We start from the raw sequence: 16,720 nt of genomic DNA, 5'->3' as shown, positions 1-16,720 counted from the left end.
CATCGACACGATAATCTATCTCGCTTTATTGTTTTCTATCGTTCTTGTCTACGTGACAGCGTGATAAAACAGTATCCGTCAATTTCTATTCCGCGATGTTAAACGACCACGTGGATAAGCCATCCATAATAGATACGCCTTGAGGACTAATCTTTTGAAATAACTCGCTACGAAAAAGCAATGGATATAAATTTTCTTCTTACTTTTTTTCAGGTGGTAGGGCATGCATTTTCTAGCGATTGGCAGAAATATGCCCTTGCTGTAACGGGTGGCAGAAGAGACAGACAGCCTCTGCTTAGCAGTGGAACACAAAACAGACAGTAAAAATAAACAAAAATGTTTAATTTTTAAGGGGATGGTTCTTGACGCCGTCATTTTGCCTAACATCTAATTAACACTACTACAATGTTATGTTTGTCATTGAAATAATTAGGCATATACATTTTCCGTAGCAAAATTAAGAGAAACGAAAGCAATTTTTTTACGCGGCACCCTTACAGGCGAATGCATTCCGACTCAACAACGACTCAAATAAAAAAAAAACGTGTATATTTACATGTAACCCAGGTAGGTAACTTTATTTGTATTCCACAGAAATAACCGTTTTCTGAAATCTGTTTTAGGTAAATACTTAATTTAGTATACCGGGTGTGGCCTGTAACACGAGCAAATAATTAAAACATAGATTGTACTCCTCAAACGGTGACACTTTTGTTCAACAACTTTTAAAAATTATGAAGTATTTAGACCCTATTTTTCATACAAAATAAATATTATCTTCAATGAACGCCATCGCCACGCAATCATTGTGATTGACGTTGCTTGTCACGCCTTAAACATAACAAAATTGGCAATACCTACATTGCGTCTTATAATCAACTTTAAAATGTATTAAAAATCAAACCCCAAGTTATTTTTAAAAGTTGTTGAACAAATGGCGGTCAGTATGAGGAGTACAGCCTATAGTTTAATTTTTTGCTCGTATTACAGGCCACACCCGGTATACTTCTACTGTATTTTGGCTAGCGGCCTGTACTAAAATTGACGATAATTATTATTAGATTCTTTGTGCTTACAAATAATGAAGCTAGAAACCCAGTCTGATCATGACCCAAATACAATGTTTTATGATGATTGTTGTAACCCACCAAAAGTGCAGCGTCAGCCCGTCAATTAGCACTTTCGGGGTAAACACAAAAGTGTATTTCGGCCTTTTGTTAACTTGCATAAAAGCGTCATTACAACCCAACGTTCTTCGCAAATTAAGCATGGTGCGAGAATGTGTGAAAACAAGCTGCGGAACTAGGTCGAAGGCGAAGAAAAGTCCAAAAGAAAAACGTTCGACATGCTACGAGTAAGGTAAATTCCTCAACAAATGTGCCGCAAAAAATACATGTTGCGCAGGAGTTTTTATATCTTTTTTATATCGTTTTTATATCGTTTATTTTGATGTAATAACGTCTTATAAATCGATGAACACCGGTAGCATGCACGAAAAATTGACACGTTGTGGACAGATCTCCATGGTAACGTTACGTAATGTAATGGTAATATTTTCTTATGACGTTATCACGCAAAATTGTCGTCCGTAAACCGACTTTACAGACGACCATTTTTATTTTGAATGTCTTTTGATTGCAAATTTAAGAACTTAAATTAATAAATCAATGTGTAGAAAAGCTCCAATTGAATGTAAACTCAAGGGTGTACTTTCGTTTCGGCCAAATACATTTCGCCAAATTTCACTTCCCAACAAACTTATCGCAATAGTTTCATTTCCCAAAGGAACCTTTAGCAAAGTTACACTTCGCATATAATTTATATGGTCAAATTATCATTTGGCATGATTTTACTTTGTCAAATGTTATTAGGACAAAAACTTATTTAGCAAACGTTTTTTATTGTCTAATATTATATTCCAAAAAGATGTTTGGTCAAAATTGTCACTTCGCATATTTGACAAATAGGCATCTCTATTTAAAGTACTTTTTGTTATGTTATAATAGGTACGTTAAATTCTACGTAATTTGGGTGGGTTGGGTTAGGTTTGAACTGCGATCCTCACAAAACGGAACCGCTATCAGAAAAGTGGGTTAGGTTAGGTTAGAACTGTCACCCTCACAGAATCGAAATGCTATTAGAAAAGTGGGTTAGGTTAGGTTAGAACTGCGGTCCTTACAGAAACGAAATTCTATGTACTAAAAAAATCATCGAAGTGGATTAATTAATTTAATAGAATAACGAGATGTAAAAAAATTGCATGACATTTTAAACTAAAATGTGGTTTGAATATTGGTGGTTATTTACTATTTTTGGGTTACAATGATTACTTTGGTGTTATTTGCTTTAATAGTATAGCAAGATGTAACAAATTTGGTTGTCATTTTACATTAAAATGGAGTTTTAATTTTAGTGATCATTTACTACATATTTTTGGCAGTAAGAATGTTTTTTTTGACGTTACATTTTACTATGTATATGTAATGATCAGTTAAATACTAGACAAATAAAATTCTGCAGCCTCCACTTTATTGGTATGTAAATTGTATGCCATGCAATATTTTGGGACATGTAAGTTATGCTTAATGATACATTTGACTAAATAATATTTGGTAAAATGAATCTTGTCCAAGTAATTATTTGCTAAACAATAACTTGCCAATAAAGACTATTGCTAACTGAAAATTTGCGATAAGTTGTTTTGCCAAACATTTTTTTGGGAAATGATAATTTGGGAAACATAGTTTGGGATGTGATACTTTGGGAAACGATTTTGGCCCATTCGTTAGTAAACCAAACTCAAGCCATACATCGCAGCCACCTTACCCGACCTTGACCGTGACTTGACCTTTTACCACATTGACCTTGGCACAACGTTTTTTTTTTTTAATCTTGCCAAGATCATAAACAATCCGCTTAGCTGCTGCTGTTGCTGAATATATCCTCCTAGTCTTCTTACTTAAATTGGTAGGTACATAGAAATGTAACGTACCTACTTAACGTTAAGTATGTCGATACTTTATTATTTATTCAAGGTACCAACATACGAAAAGAACCTTTCACACCAAAACAAATGACACGCTGTTTCAGAAAAACAAAAGACATGACATACTCGTAACATTTGACAACGACTGTTAGAACCGTAATAATATACAATTATCACAAATGGCCACACGGAAAACGAAAGCGATTTAGTGTTTCACTAAAATCGATCGTGTAATAGTGCAATTACAGCCAAATTGTTCAGGCAAGTTTACACGGAGTTCGGCACATGCGCTACAGAATGGAGGTATAACAAGAAAAGTTTCCTTGTTTAGGGAAATGGAAATATAATATGCGCGAACACGTTTGAACTATAATCTTTCAGCTTATCGAGGTAGAAAGCTTGTAAACATCGTATTCCTGTAAGGCGATAAAAATGTTTTTAACCTTGACTCTAGACACACCTGTGCCTGGGTCGAAGTAAGTCTGGCTACTCTCGCTCATACACCGATAATTTATAATCTGTCTTACTTTAGAGCAGAGGTTCTTCTTCAGGTTTCGGGTAGTTTCGGGGACTTTAATTGTCGGACAGTTACGAAAATAGACTTACAGCCGTATTCGTACAATGAGATACGTCAAATACTAGATATTGAAAAGATATGGAATAGATATGTCAGTGTCAAACAAGTGTCAAAAGTGACGTTTTTGTTTGAAGAAATGTCAATTTTGACACTTGTTTGACACTGACATATCTAATCCATATCGTTTCAATATCTAGTATTTGACTTATCTCATTGTTCGAATACGGCTGTTAGTATATTTATGATGGAATCTCGGATCAATATCGTTCCGAATTATACAACATTCAGCAGTGATTTCAAATTATTTTAACAGACGTTATACCTAATAAGGGATTTGAACTGAATAAAACACAGAGTATCAACAAAAAATCTAATTAAAAGAAATCTCCTAAAGTAAGCCATCACTTATATTTATGTCCCTCGTAGTATGATAGCGGCCATTGTTTTCGACCTGAACCTCTGTCGTAACAAAAGCTCAAATCCCACGATACATTGTTATATGATAAACAAAACTATTGTTTGGATTTTCTTTGTTCAGTTTTTTTAAATTAAGTTTAGTTGTATGTTAAATTCAGATAGTGGGCCCGATTCGGATTATGAAATAGACATCTATTAGACATCTTTTAGACATCATCAAGCTACGATAACGATATGTTTAAGATCTAACCTGTCAAATTTGACATTTGCGCGATTCTGGAGATACTCTTGAACGATTTCCACAGGATATGACTTAGAGATCTAATTCACAACTAATAGATATCTTACTCTATCTAACGTAAAAGTGACATTAGTTGCCCGAATTGCGCTGCAAAAGAGAACTAGTTGATATCTAAACTATAACGTATCTAGAATGGATCTAGTACGTGTCGTCTCTTGTGAATATCTTGAAGTTCGAATACGGCAGAGTGTCTGGTGTGAGAAGATTACCTTTTGGCGTGTAACTCCGTTTACTTAAGTAGTATTAGGTAAGTTTCAACCGGGCATTAGGGCTATAATATCATGTAACTAGATGCAAAAAAATATGAATTTGTTAAAACTACGAAATAAATGTGTAATGCGATAGACTATTCGAAAACTAGGTAATATATTAGTCTTAATGTGGATAATAAATATAATATTCGCCTAAGTATAAGTTCGCCTTTGTACTAATGACGAATGTTATTTTTCCTGTTTTGTTTTGTTTTTTGTACAATAAAGTGTTTTACTACTACTACTACTAATATTATATTGGTACTATTTAACTACAAAAGACGATAAGGGATCGGCCATTGTAGGCAACTACCTGCCGTATTCGAACTTCAAGATATTCACAAGAGACGACACGTACCTACTAGATCCATTCTAGATACGTTATAGTTTAGATATCAACTAGTTCTCTTTTGCAGCGCAATTCGGGCAATCAATGTCACTTTTACGTTAGATAGAGTAAGATATCTATTAGATGTGAATTGGATCTCTAAGTCATATCCTGTGAAAATCGTTCAAGAGTATCTCCAGAATCGCGCAAATGTCAAATTTGACAGGTTAGATCTTAAACATATCGTCATCGTATCTTAGTGATGCCTGAAAGATATCTAATAGATGTCTATTTCAAAATTCGAATCGGGCCCTACGTTTTTAATTTTATTACTGTTTGACTAAAAACATGCTGTGAGGCAAAGCGGGTAGGGCATATCTTTATTTACTTATTTTTTTATATAATGAAATTTCCACCCGCTTTACGTCATATTTCCCCGTAAAATAATTTTTGCTCAAGCTTTTCAACTTTTCTGCAGCGGAAAAGCTTCGCTTGCTCGCTCAATGAGCACTAGTAAAGATTGAGTATTATAAAACCCTAGAACCATAAAATTTTAAAATCATCTTTAAATAACTAGAAGCAAGAAAATCAAGAAGAATTTAATAAGGCCAGAAATATCTCAGTTAATTAAACATTACTGAGTGCAAGAAATGTTCCGAAGATCCATTCTGACTTGTTCAAATTCCTTTTCACGGACCGTTCTCGGTTTGAATTAAGTTTTCGGGTAGATGAACTAATTGACATGTTTTAATGGACAATCGAACTAAGACTCTTGCTGCTTGCTGAAATAACATGAAATTTCGGACTCGCCCACCGAGGGTACCGTACTTTTTACTATTTGTTGTTATAGCGGCAACTGAAATATATCATCTATGAAAATTTCAACTGTCTAGCTATCACGGTTCATGAGATACAGCCTGGTGATGGACAGACATACGGACAATGGAGTCTTAGTAACAGGGTCCCGTTTTTATCCTTTGACCCGTTGTAACCCTAAAAAATAAACAAAAACTAGTGCCAAACATAGATACGAATACGTATGATACATAAATGTTCATGCTAAGTTTTATGTAATTTTAGCATGTTTTTTTAAAAAGAGAGCGTCCTTAATTATTGGTTATACATACATATAACTATTACGTACAATTACGTACAGGCACTTTAGATAAAACAGAACCTTGTCAACCAGACTCGAGAAAAGACGAGATAAAACTAAAATTAATTAATATAATATGATTAATGAACCCCTGTGCAAGAGAGTGTCAAGGATTTTGACGTCAGACGAGTGTCTCGCCCTAAGCCCTTACTATAATAGCTATTACACTTACATTTCCTGTTATCTCTTGTGCCACCTGCGACCCGGTTTAAGAGTGTTTTGCGTCTCCTTGCGGCCGACTCTGATTTAGCAATTTGTTATGGTTTTGATTTTGTTTTGATATGACACTGATTGGTCCCCGCGCGCGCTCGTCATTTCAGGCTAAACTAAACGCCTATCCTCTTGGACGACGCAAGTACTTAAATAGGTACTATCACTCCTTGTTCCTCGCTCTTGTATAAATGCTATTTGATAAAAAGGACATCCATAATTTAGACAAGAACTTCATTAGATGTCACTATTATTGTGTGTTGCCGACTAGCCGTGAATGTCTACGATATAGGTAGTTAAAACTTTTCAAGTAAAATTTAAGATTACATCAAAAGTCGATATTTTATTGATATGACTATCGGTAAGTGCACAGTATCCGGCCCTTTTGTATATCGTACCTCCGACGTTTCGAGGACGGCGTTGTCCCCGTGGTCTCGGAGCCGTGGTGGCGTGGTCGTGGTCTTCTCCGAGACAACGCTGTCCTCGAAACGTCAAAGGTAAATCTTAAAACTTAAATACGCGATTAAGTCCTGTAGTACAATTTAATAATAAGATCAAAACTATAGCAAATTTACAAAATAGAAGCGGCTTCCTTATCACCGCTCACCCCTTCCTCTTTGATTGCGACATCTTTGTCCGCAGCCTTGGTAGCTTCGCTATAGCCTTCGTAGCTATATCGTGACCGTAATAGTTTGTTATCTCACTTTATTTCAAAAGAAGGAAATACTACTACATATTATATAGATACTTATTATTGGACAGATTTTTATCTTCACTTAGAGTCTAAGTCTTAAACTTTATGTCTAAAAACTCTTAAATATTACGCTCTTTAACTAAGCGCCGTCTTCTTACTTCTTATCATTATTATTCTTTTGTTGTGAGCCATTTGAGTGTCACGGCGGCCAAGCAGTGATCTATTGCGAAGGCCCTTTAATAGTTATTTCCACCACAACAGCTGGTAAAGGCTCTCTTGATTGTTCAAAAACCGATGAGAAAGTTGCATTTTATCCGCATGTGAGGCAAAGTAATCTGATGCAAATTCTGAATTGCTTCAATCTTAATAGCTAAGATGTTTAATTTAATTATTTAGAAATATAATTCAGGCAACAAGGCCCATATTACAAATACCTTACAGACTAACATACTTAATGTATTTTATAAACTTAAAACTAAATAATACCTGCATATTCTAGGCTATCAAAATCGCTGTCAACTTAACTTGGTCTAACTCTATCTATCCGCAGATAATCGTATTACGAGTCCTAGCACAGATCCAACGCTCAGTTGCACCTGTATGGCTGCCAATCATTCCTTAGTTCCAAAGCTTCGGTGAATTATATTGGAACAATGATGTCTAATTGGCAAGTTAATTCGATTGAACTAGTTTAAGACGGGATTAGCCGCTTTGCTTAATATAATATTTCATATTCTATGGTCGTCAAGAGTTGGTATAGGTATTTCCTTTAATCGGGTTATCTACGATTATTTATGTATTATTGTTAAGTATTTGAACATTAGGTACTAGATTACGTACTAGGAATTTTTATCATGTTCTGCTTAATTACATAAATAATATGATTATTAAAATCGTTAGCTATCACATCTTTGTGTTGTATATTACAGGCCGCGTAGCCAAGATGCCGATCGCTTACGCTCCGTAGCGATCGAAACGCAACTGTCACCGTCGCACTAATATGGAAGTGTGATAGAGAGACATAATGGTTTTCGTTGTCGAAGCGATAGCGATTGTAACCTTGGCTAGGCCGGCTGGAGTGGTTGGTTGAAAACTTTCTTTTACTGCTACTGCGGTTTTAGACGATTATATTTCGCAACTTCATTCTTTGCGATTTATGGTTTACATATTGTAGTTACGCCCCCACGCATCAGCCTTGCACGATTTTTAAAGTTTTTATTTTTTTTATTTTTATTATACATATACTGGCAACACTAAAAACTTGTTCCCACTCCCATCCCTTCTACGGCGTCATGGTAGGTCCGTTAACCGCCATTTTCAATCATTCAACGGTTCCGTGCTCAAGCCTTCGCACGTCACGCAACACTTCATCAGTAACTATATGAAGAGGAAACGCAGAAGCAACGACGAGGACGACGACTATATTCGAAAGAAAATAAGAAAATTGGAGCGCAGACTTTGGCAGAAGTCACGCCGCCGCATAAGAATGGTCGACTCGTCAGAAAATGATAGCAGCGGTAAGTCTATAAAGAACAAATGGACTAAAAAGTGATGCGTACTGCTAAATTTGGGCTGTTACTGTCACGATATAAAAAACGATGCGAGCTACTATCCTGGGTAGTCTCTGTCGTAATTTAAAAAACCATATATATGGCCTTTGTAAAAAGCTTCAATGTAATGCGAGAAACTATCCTGGGTTATCTCTGTTACAAAACACAAGCTTTTAGCTATATACACGTTTTAAAGAACGTTTTTGTTCGGTACAGGCGAAGACGAGTCCGTTTCGGCGGATATTGAACCACGTGCTTCACGTCGAGCCTCGGCGGGTCAAAGGTCTGCTTCATCAGCACCGGGGACATCGCACCAGGAGGAAACAGCTGCAGCGCAACCCAGCCGAGATCCTGTACGTCCGACATCTCCTCAACCTGGCCCGTCGTCTGCGCCAGATCAGTACGTACCTACCGAACCTGCACAGCTCGCTCAAACCGCGGAGCCCGCACCGTCCTCGCTCGAGGACATAGAATTGGACGAGGATATCCTCAATTTACTGGGCGAGGCACCAAAATTGGATACGCCGTTGGGAAAAGGTATACACAAGGACGTAGCTTGTAGATGGCAGGAAGTATTAAACAAGGGATTACAAAAAGAAGTTAAAGACAAGTTAGCTGAAGAATACCTAATACCTGACAATTGCACTTTGTTAGTCCCTCCTATTTTAAACGCCGAAGCAAAAGCAGCGTTGACTGATGCCTTGATAAAAAGAGACACCTCTTTAATGCTTAGACAAAAACAGATAGCGTTAGCGTTGTCGGCACTCTCACAGGCTACGAATTTTCTAATAAAACAGAAGTCTTCGTCGCCTGCCATACTAAAACCTATTAGCGACGCATGTCGTATTCTATGCGACTCTCATTTTACCGAGACTAAAATGAGAAGAAACTTTGTGATTTCCGCTATAAACACGGATTTGAAGGATACTTTGACTAATACCGAAAGGGACAAATTTTTATTTGGCGAGAACGTATCTGAGAAACTGAAAGCTGCGCAGACTGTACAAAAATCAGGAGATACATTAAAAAATACACAGAAGTCATATAATCCATTTAATAAATCAAATTTCATAAAGAGAAATAGGTATCAACAAAATAAAGGAAATTTAAACTACAACACCCCGTATCGGAAGATGACGAATTACAACAGCAAGTCGGATGCGGGGCGGCCTCGTGCAGCAGCGCGGCCCGCGCCGGCGCCCTCCAGCAGATACAACACCCGCTACCGGGCCCGGGAGCGCCAGCGCGAACGCTCGCGCACACCTCCTCGGAGATACCAGCGGAGACAATAGACCATGAGGTAAAATACGCCGGCCGCTTGCAGTACTTCACTGAATCCTGGTCTGACATCACTGATGACCCTGTTATTTTATCGTGGACACAGGGTTATAAAATACCATTTTTATCTCATCCAATTTGTCAAGATCCTCCAGTAGTTTATTCAAAATCAGAGCAAGAAAGATTTGATTACAATATGGCTATTAAAAAACTATTACAAATAAACGCAATTTCAATATGCGAACACCACCCTGACGAATTCCTATCTAGCGTATTTTTAATACCTAAACCTGACGGTAGTAAGAGATTTATTTTAAATTTAAAACGTCTAAATGAATATGTAAAAACGACCCATTTTAAAATGGAGGATTATCGTACAGCGTCAAAACTAATTACGAATAATTGTTACATGTCTACGATTGATTTAAAAGATGCATATTATCTTATCCCCATTTACAAACCACATAGAAAGTATCTTCGTTTCATGTTAGATGATGTTTTATACGAATTTAATTGTTTATGTTTTGGATTATCATCCTCGCCGTATGTGTTTACAAAAATTCTAAAACCAGTATATGAATACCTCAGACGCGAGAAGTACCTCTCTTGTTGTTATTTAGATGATACCCTCTGTATAGGAAAAACATACGATGAATGCAGACAGAACGTAAATTTAACAATATCTACATTAACGAAGCTTGGTTTTCTAATTAACTATGAAAAAAGTAGCTTGATCCCTAGCACCAGTTGCAAATTTCTAGGATTTATATTCGATTCAGAAAATATGCAATTAAAATTACCCTCATCAAAAATAAATAAAATTAGAGAAAATGTCAATTCATTTCTGAACGTTAGTAAGTGTAAATTACGAGACTTTGCAAAACTTATTGGTCTTCTTACGGCAGCTTGCCCTGCATTACAATTTTCCTGGTTGTACACTAAATTACTTGAACGACATAAATATTTATGTTTACTTAATAACCCTAGTTACAATGCAGTTATATCAATCCCAAAAACCTTACATTCTGATTTATTATGGTGGGCACGACACGTAGATCGTAATTTCAACCCTTTTAGATTTAATCAATTTGAAACTGAAATTTATTCTGACGCTTCTACTACAGGATGGGGGCTTACAACAATGGTAATGAAGCTCACGGGTATTGGAAGCAGTCTGAAAGATTATGTCACATAAATGAGCTAGAATTGAAAGCAGCATTTTTTGGCTTAAAGGTTTTCGCTCATGATATGTATGATTGCGAAATCCTCTTACGTATTGACAACACCACGGCCATTTCATGTATAAATAGAATGGGTAGTGTGCAATTCGAACATTTAAACTTAATTGCAAGAGAATTATGGCAGTGGTGTGAAAATCGTAAAATTATGGTTTTTGCTTCATACATAAACACGAAGGAAAACATTCAAGCTGATGAATTATCCCGTAAAAGATTTAGCGATACCGAATGGGAATTAGGAAATTATGCTTATGATCAAATAAAACAGTTATTTGGTGACCCGGAAGTAGATTTATTTGCCAGTAGATGTAATACAAAATGTCACAAATATGTCACATGGAAAAATGATCCCGACGCTTGGAAGATAGACGCTTTTACAATATCTTGGAGAAAACTATATTTTTATGCTTTTCCTCCATTCGCTTTGATTTTAAAAATGCTTCAAAAAATTATACACGATCGAGCAGAGGGCATTGTAGTTGTTCCAAATTGGCCGACACAACCTTGGTTCCCATTATTTAAACAATTAATCGTTTCAGAGTCCATACATTTTGATCCGAATATTTATTTGTTGCAATCTCCTTTCAGAACAACCCACAGTCTTCACAAGACTCTGTCACTAGTTGCCGCCAAATTATCAGGAAAGCGCTATTGAAGAGGTCATTGACCCCTAGGTCTGTAGAAATAATGTTGTCTTCTTTAAGCGATAGCACTTACAAACAATATAATGGTTGTATACAGTCATGGCTTACATTTTGCAAAAACAATGGATATGATTATGAAAATACGTCGGTAGATGTTGTAATTAATTTTCTTGCTCAGATGTTCGATTCAGGTGCCAAGTATGGCACTCTTAATAATTATAGATCTGCTTTGTCATTGTTACTAGGAAAAACCCTTGATGACGAAAAAATCAAGCGTTTTATGAAGGGTGTTTTTAGATTGAGACCTACGGCACCGAAATATAATTTGACATGGGATCCAAGTATGGTGTTAAACTTTCTGGCTCAAAAATGGCCTAATGAAGGTCTAAATCTAGAAACACTTTCTAAAAAGACACTCACTCTGTTGGCTTTAGCTACCGCACACCGTGTACAAACTTTTTCGTTGATTCAAATGCAAAATATTGATATGAGTTATGCTTCTGTAATAATTATTAAAATACCTGATATAATAAAGACGTCTCGACCAAATACTTTACAACCGGTGTTAAGACTTCCATTTTTTAATGAAAAACCAGAAATTTGTCCAGCTAGATGTTTACAGACTTACATAAATAAAACTACTTCACTTCGCAGGTCAGAAAACAACACTTTATTTATTAGCTATAAAAAACCACACTCAAAAGTATCATCACAAACATTGAGTCACTGGATTAAAGACACACTTCACAAAAGCGGTGTAGACACAGAAATATTCACTGCCCATAGTACTAGGCATTCGGCCACTTCTACAGCCAACAGATTGGGTGTTAGCCTAGACGTTATACGCAAAACTGCAGGTTGGAGTGATTCTTCTTGCGTTTTTGCCAAGTATTATAATAAAGAAATTGTAGATGATTGCAATCAGTTTGCTCGGGTAATTCTCTCAAAGAACCTGTAAAGAAAAAATTATATATGTATGTAAGAACATCATTAAAAATAAATAAATAATTATTATAAATATTATCTTGTTTTGATTATATAACCTTTACTTACCTTTAGAGATATTTTTATATCTCATAATTTTATTTATTTTATCTCCTCTGTGTTTGAGAATTATTTCACATTTTGTGCTCTGAACATCCTACAATATGTAAACCATAAATCGCAAAGAATGAAGTTGCGAAATATAATTGATGATCAAACGAACTTACCAAGTGAAGTTCGATCACAATTATGTGAGCAACTTCATTCGACGCGATTTATCACAACCCACCCTCAATATTTAAAAATATTGTTGACTGATGTCACCCTACCCGACTTAAATAAGTAAAAATGATGAAATAAATTCTCAATATTTATGCTGTAAACAAAATGATTGAAAATGGCGGTTAACGGACCTACCATGACGCCGTAGAAGGGATGGGAGTGGGAACAAGTTTTTAGTGTTGCCAGTATATGTATAATAAAAAAAAAAAAAAAAAACTTTAAAAATCGTGCAAGGCTGATGCGTGGGGGCGTAACTACAATATGTAAACCATAAATCGCGTCGAATGAAGTTGCTCACATAATTGTGATCGAACTTCACTTGGTAAGTTCGTTTGATCATCAAAAATATGTAACATAGCTCCCTGAACTTTTTTAAAATTAAGCCAGACCCTAGATAAGAGTTAGATATAATAGGTACCAATGTTTATGTATTCAGACTTATATATGTACATTTTTACATCAGAAATACTTCTAAGATGTATAGTAAAAAAACTCAATTCTTAAAAAAAAGACGCTAGATTTAAAAAATCATCGTCTTCAGAGTGCGATGTAATGCTTGCTGTGTTTTATGTTAAAAGTTTTCGCTTGTTTATCTAAGTATCTTTTTATGATCCGTCTAGGTATTTGCGCAAATTTATTTTTGTTGAAATTATTTTGTAAATATTAAGAAAGAGCTTGTGGAAATATACAACCAGGAGAGTTAGTTTTCAAAAAAGGAGAAATAAAATCAAAAGTTAAGGTAAGTCAAGTGTGTGTGCATACAAAAATCTGTTTTACCAGCCTCAATGTCAGTCGATATTTATAAGCAAAATGCATGCAATAATATACAAAATTTCTTCTGTACTTAACATTGTTTAAGTGTTAAGATTTAGTTTGTTACCGTTGTTTCTTAACATTTGCAATATTTTTTTACCATTTAGCTGATTTAATTTGTCAAATCGAAACCTACCTACCTCCCAATAAATATAGCCTCTTGGCTTCTAACCTAGCAAGTCCTACTAGTGTTCGACTAGCACTAATTGGACACTTGAAGCGGTCTATAGCGTTCGAGCAGTCTTTGATTTGAAGTCGGGAATGATTGGAGGATAACAGGGTGCTTGTAGTTTTTACGTCACTAGTTCTATCAGATACGTCTCGTTTTTTACAAGCTTTTATTTAGTTTCACCTGACCGTTGTCTGTGTGTAATCAAATGTTGCAAGTTAAATTTGATCCACTTCCCGGTTCCCGATTGAGCTGAAATTTTGCATACATACGTAAGTCGGGTGACAATGCAATATTATGGTGTCATCGAACTGATCTGATGATGGAGACTGGAGGTGGCCATAGGAACTCTGTGATAAAACAACGAAACCTAATTGTGTTTGGGGTTTTTAGAATTGTCTCGATGAGCATTAGTTGCCTGTGGAAAGAAAAGTACAGTCAGCGATAAAAGCTTGTACCAAAAATTAAATGTTTGATAGTAGTAAAATTAAATAGTTGATAGGTAGATTTATCGGAAGCTTGAGGCTTAACCTAGTGACAACAGTATGTAGGCAACGTTTAAGAACTGTAACGCTCTTATGGCCTCCCTCAAGGCTCATATGGTGAAAATATTTGTTGTAATGATGTCTTGGCAGCTCAGATAGCAGAGCATTGGGCAGAAATGTTAATGTAATGTATGCCGTTTCGTTACTACAAGAATTATTGTACAACAGAGTTTTAGTTTTTAGAGTTTTTGAAGTTAGGGCTTGTAGAGTTAGAAACATGGTTCTACAAGTCTACAGGAATCTGATAACAATTTGACAGTGCGAGCCATAATGGTCTCGTCTTGGCAAAATTTAAAATTATTTTGGGGGATACAGGTATATATTAACTTCCATTTATATATCGCGAATTTAGTTTATTACCTTTATTACCGACGTTTCAACACAGGTTTCACTGGTCGTGGTCGCGGCTGACGGGATTGGGATACAGGTATTTTAAAAGTAACAGCAAGTTTAGAATTTCAGGTTAGGTTTAATGTTTCCAGTAGGTAGGTAGCATAGAAGCGCTGGTGGCCTAGCGGTAAGAGCGTGCGACTTGCAATCCGGAGGTCACGAGTTCAAATCCCGGCTCGTACCAATGAGTTTTTCGGAACTTATGTACGAAATATCATTTGATATTTACTAGTCGCTGAGGAAACCAGACTAATCCCAAGTCCGTAGTTTCCCCTCTGGGTCGGAGGGTCAGATGGCAGTCGCTTTCGTAAAAACTAGTGCCTACGTCAAATCATGGGATTAGTTGTCAAGCGGACCCTAGACTCCTATGTGAGTCGTGGCAAAATGCCGGGATAACGCGAGGAAGAAGGAGGTAGGTAGCATAGGACACGGCATGTAACATTCGACACGTCTCGGACACAAATCTTGAACACCTTCTCATTTGGATTCAATGCGTGTTTGAGAATCGGAAGATACGGCCTGAATTTTAAGGTAAACAATTTGGGATACGTTATGTAAGATTTTGTAGTTGAATCTCGTTGAATAATGATTATGTAGTGCTTGCAAATATTTAAACACGTGGTGCTGTAAATTGCAAAGATATATGCTGATTATATCTACCTACGTTATATTAAAATTAATAGATTTTATAGGTTTTAAGGGTGTTTTAAACTCCTAACACAGTAGAGTGTGGTTGGTGGGTTTGTATATTAGTACACTGGTAAATTTTGAACATGTTCAAGTATAGGGAATAGATAACATAGGTACCTATTTACAAAATAACGTTCCTAATACCACACCTAACCTTATAATGTAGTCTTTAACCACGATTGATGGTTACCTTTATCAAAAATAAGCAATATTACTACTACTAATATAATATATCATATTATAAACTGGAATAAATGTCATATACTAAGAAAAAGTGACCAACTCCTCCAGTGCCCCAGGCTGGAATCGAACCAGCGTCCTCTGCTATCGCGGCAGGTGCCTGAACGACTCGGCCACCGGGCCACAGTGGCATAGGTCGAATTTTTCCAAGTATATGCATTTCTTACTGAAGGCTTATGGCGCCTCCTTCAGTTTATAATTTAAATAGTAGTATTTCTACTTGATAAAAACAAATTAAAATATTTTTCTGAAAAATTTGTTCAAAATATTTCTAATAGTAATATACAATACATGTGGTTATCTATCATTTAATATTAAAATCTGAACACTCCTATTAGGTACTTATTTAGTGTTATATAAAAAATAAGTGTTCCGTGAACAAAGTTTTGTACGGAACACTAACTAGTGAATAGTGGGAAAATACGTTGCATTCAATGTTTGAACAAACAGCAAAGAACTACTCACGATATTACTTTTTTGAATCATGAATTTATTGGTCTGTAATAGCGCTATTTATACAGTTTTAATCGCCTTAATAGTTGTTTGTTCAGAAATCTCTACGGATCGTTTGCTTAGAGTAAAATATAAAGCCATTTCAAAATGTTTCATTTGTTATATTATGGGCTGCGATTGGATTTTATGTTCTAAAGTAATATGTATTTCTTACTGACATTTATTCTTTATAAAAATGGGACTACTGATACCAAAGATCTAAAATTATTCAATTTGGGGTCATTCCTCAAATAGGTCTACTTTGTCGCGGACGAGATGCATATGACATCTACCTTAATAACATGCAAAAATCTGTGTTAGGTACATACTTATGTGTATATCATTCAATTTAAAGCTAAGTTATCAAACGTTATCATGCCAAGTATCTACTTCTTAGCTTTATCAGACCTGTTAAAATTATGGCGCCACGTACCCGACACATTTATTTATATTATAAAAATGGTTTTAATTATTCATAGTAGTAA

The 16,720-nt window shown here is 35.8% G+C and overlaps 2 protein-coding genes across 7 annotated transcripts in view; one reads left to right on the top strand and one right to left on the bottom strand.

Moving 5' to 3' along the window:
* The window catches only part of LOC134674168 (calexcitin-1-like), a 168,713-nt gene that overhangs the window by 19,124 nt on the left and 132,869 nt on the right, over window positions 1-16,720 (bottom strand). The window lies entirely within an intron of this gene.
* On the top strand, window positions 8,197-11,798 carry LOC134673582 (uncharacterized). 2 transcript variants are annotated; one of them, XM_063531592.1, is made up of 3 exons: window positions 8,197-8,437; window positions 8,687-9,770; window positions 11,575-11,798. In XM_063531592.1, the coding sequence occupies exons 1-2, from the start codon at window positions 8,302-8,304 to the stop codon at window positions 9,760-9,762; spliced, it is 1,212 nt and encodes a 403-aa protein (XP_063387662.1). In that variant the 5' UTR covers window positions 8,197-8,301; the 3' UTR covers window positions 9,763-9,770; window positions 11,575-11,798. The 2 variants fall into 2 exon arrangements, with proteins under 2 accessions (XP_063387662.1, XP_063387653.1); XM_063531583.1 differs by having other exon boundaries at window positions 8,687-11,798.

Source organism: Cydia fagiglandana, chromosome 2 (assembly GCF_963556715.1).
Source record: "Cydia fagiglandana chromosome 2, ilCydFagi1.1, whole genome shotgun sequence".
Classification (NCBI taxonomy): Eukaryota; Metazoa; Arthropoda; class Insecta; order Lepidoptera; family Tortricidae; genus Cydia; species Cydia fagiglandana.
The sequence above is the reverse complement of the archived record's forward strand: the minus strand, read 5'-3'. Positions and strand labels throughout refer to the sequence as shown.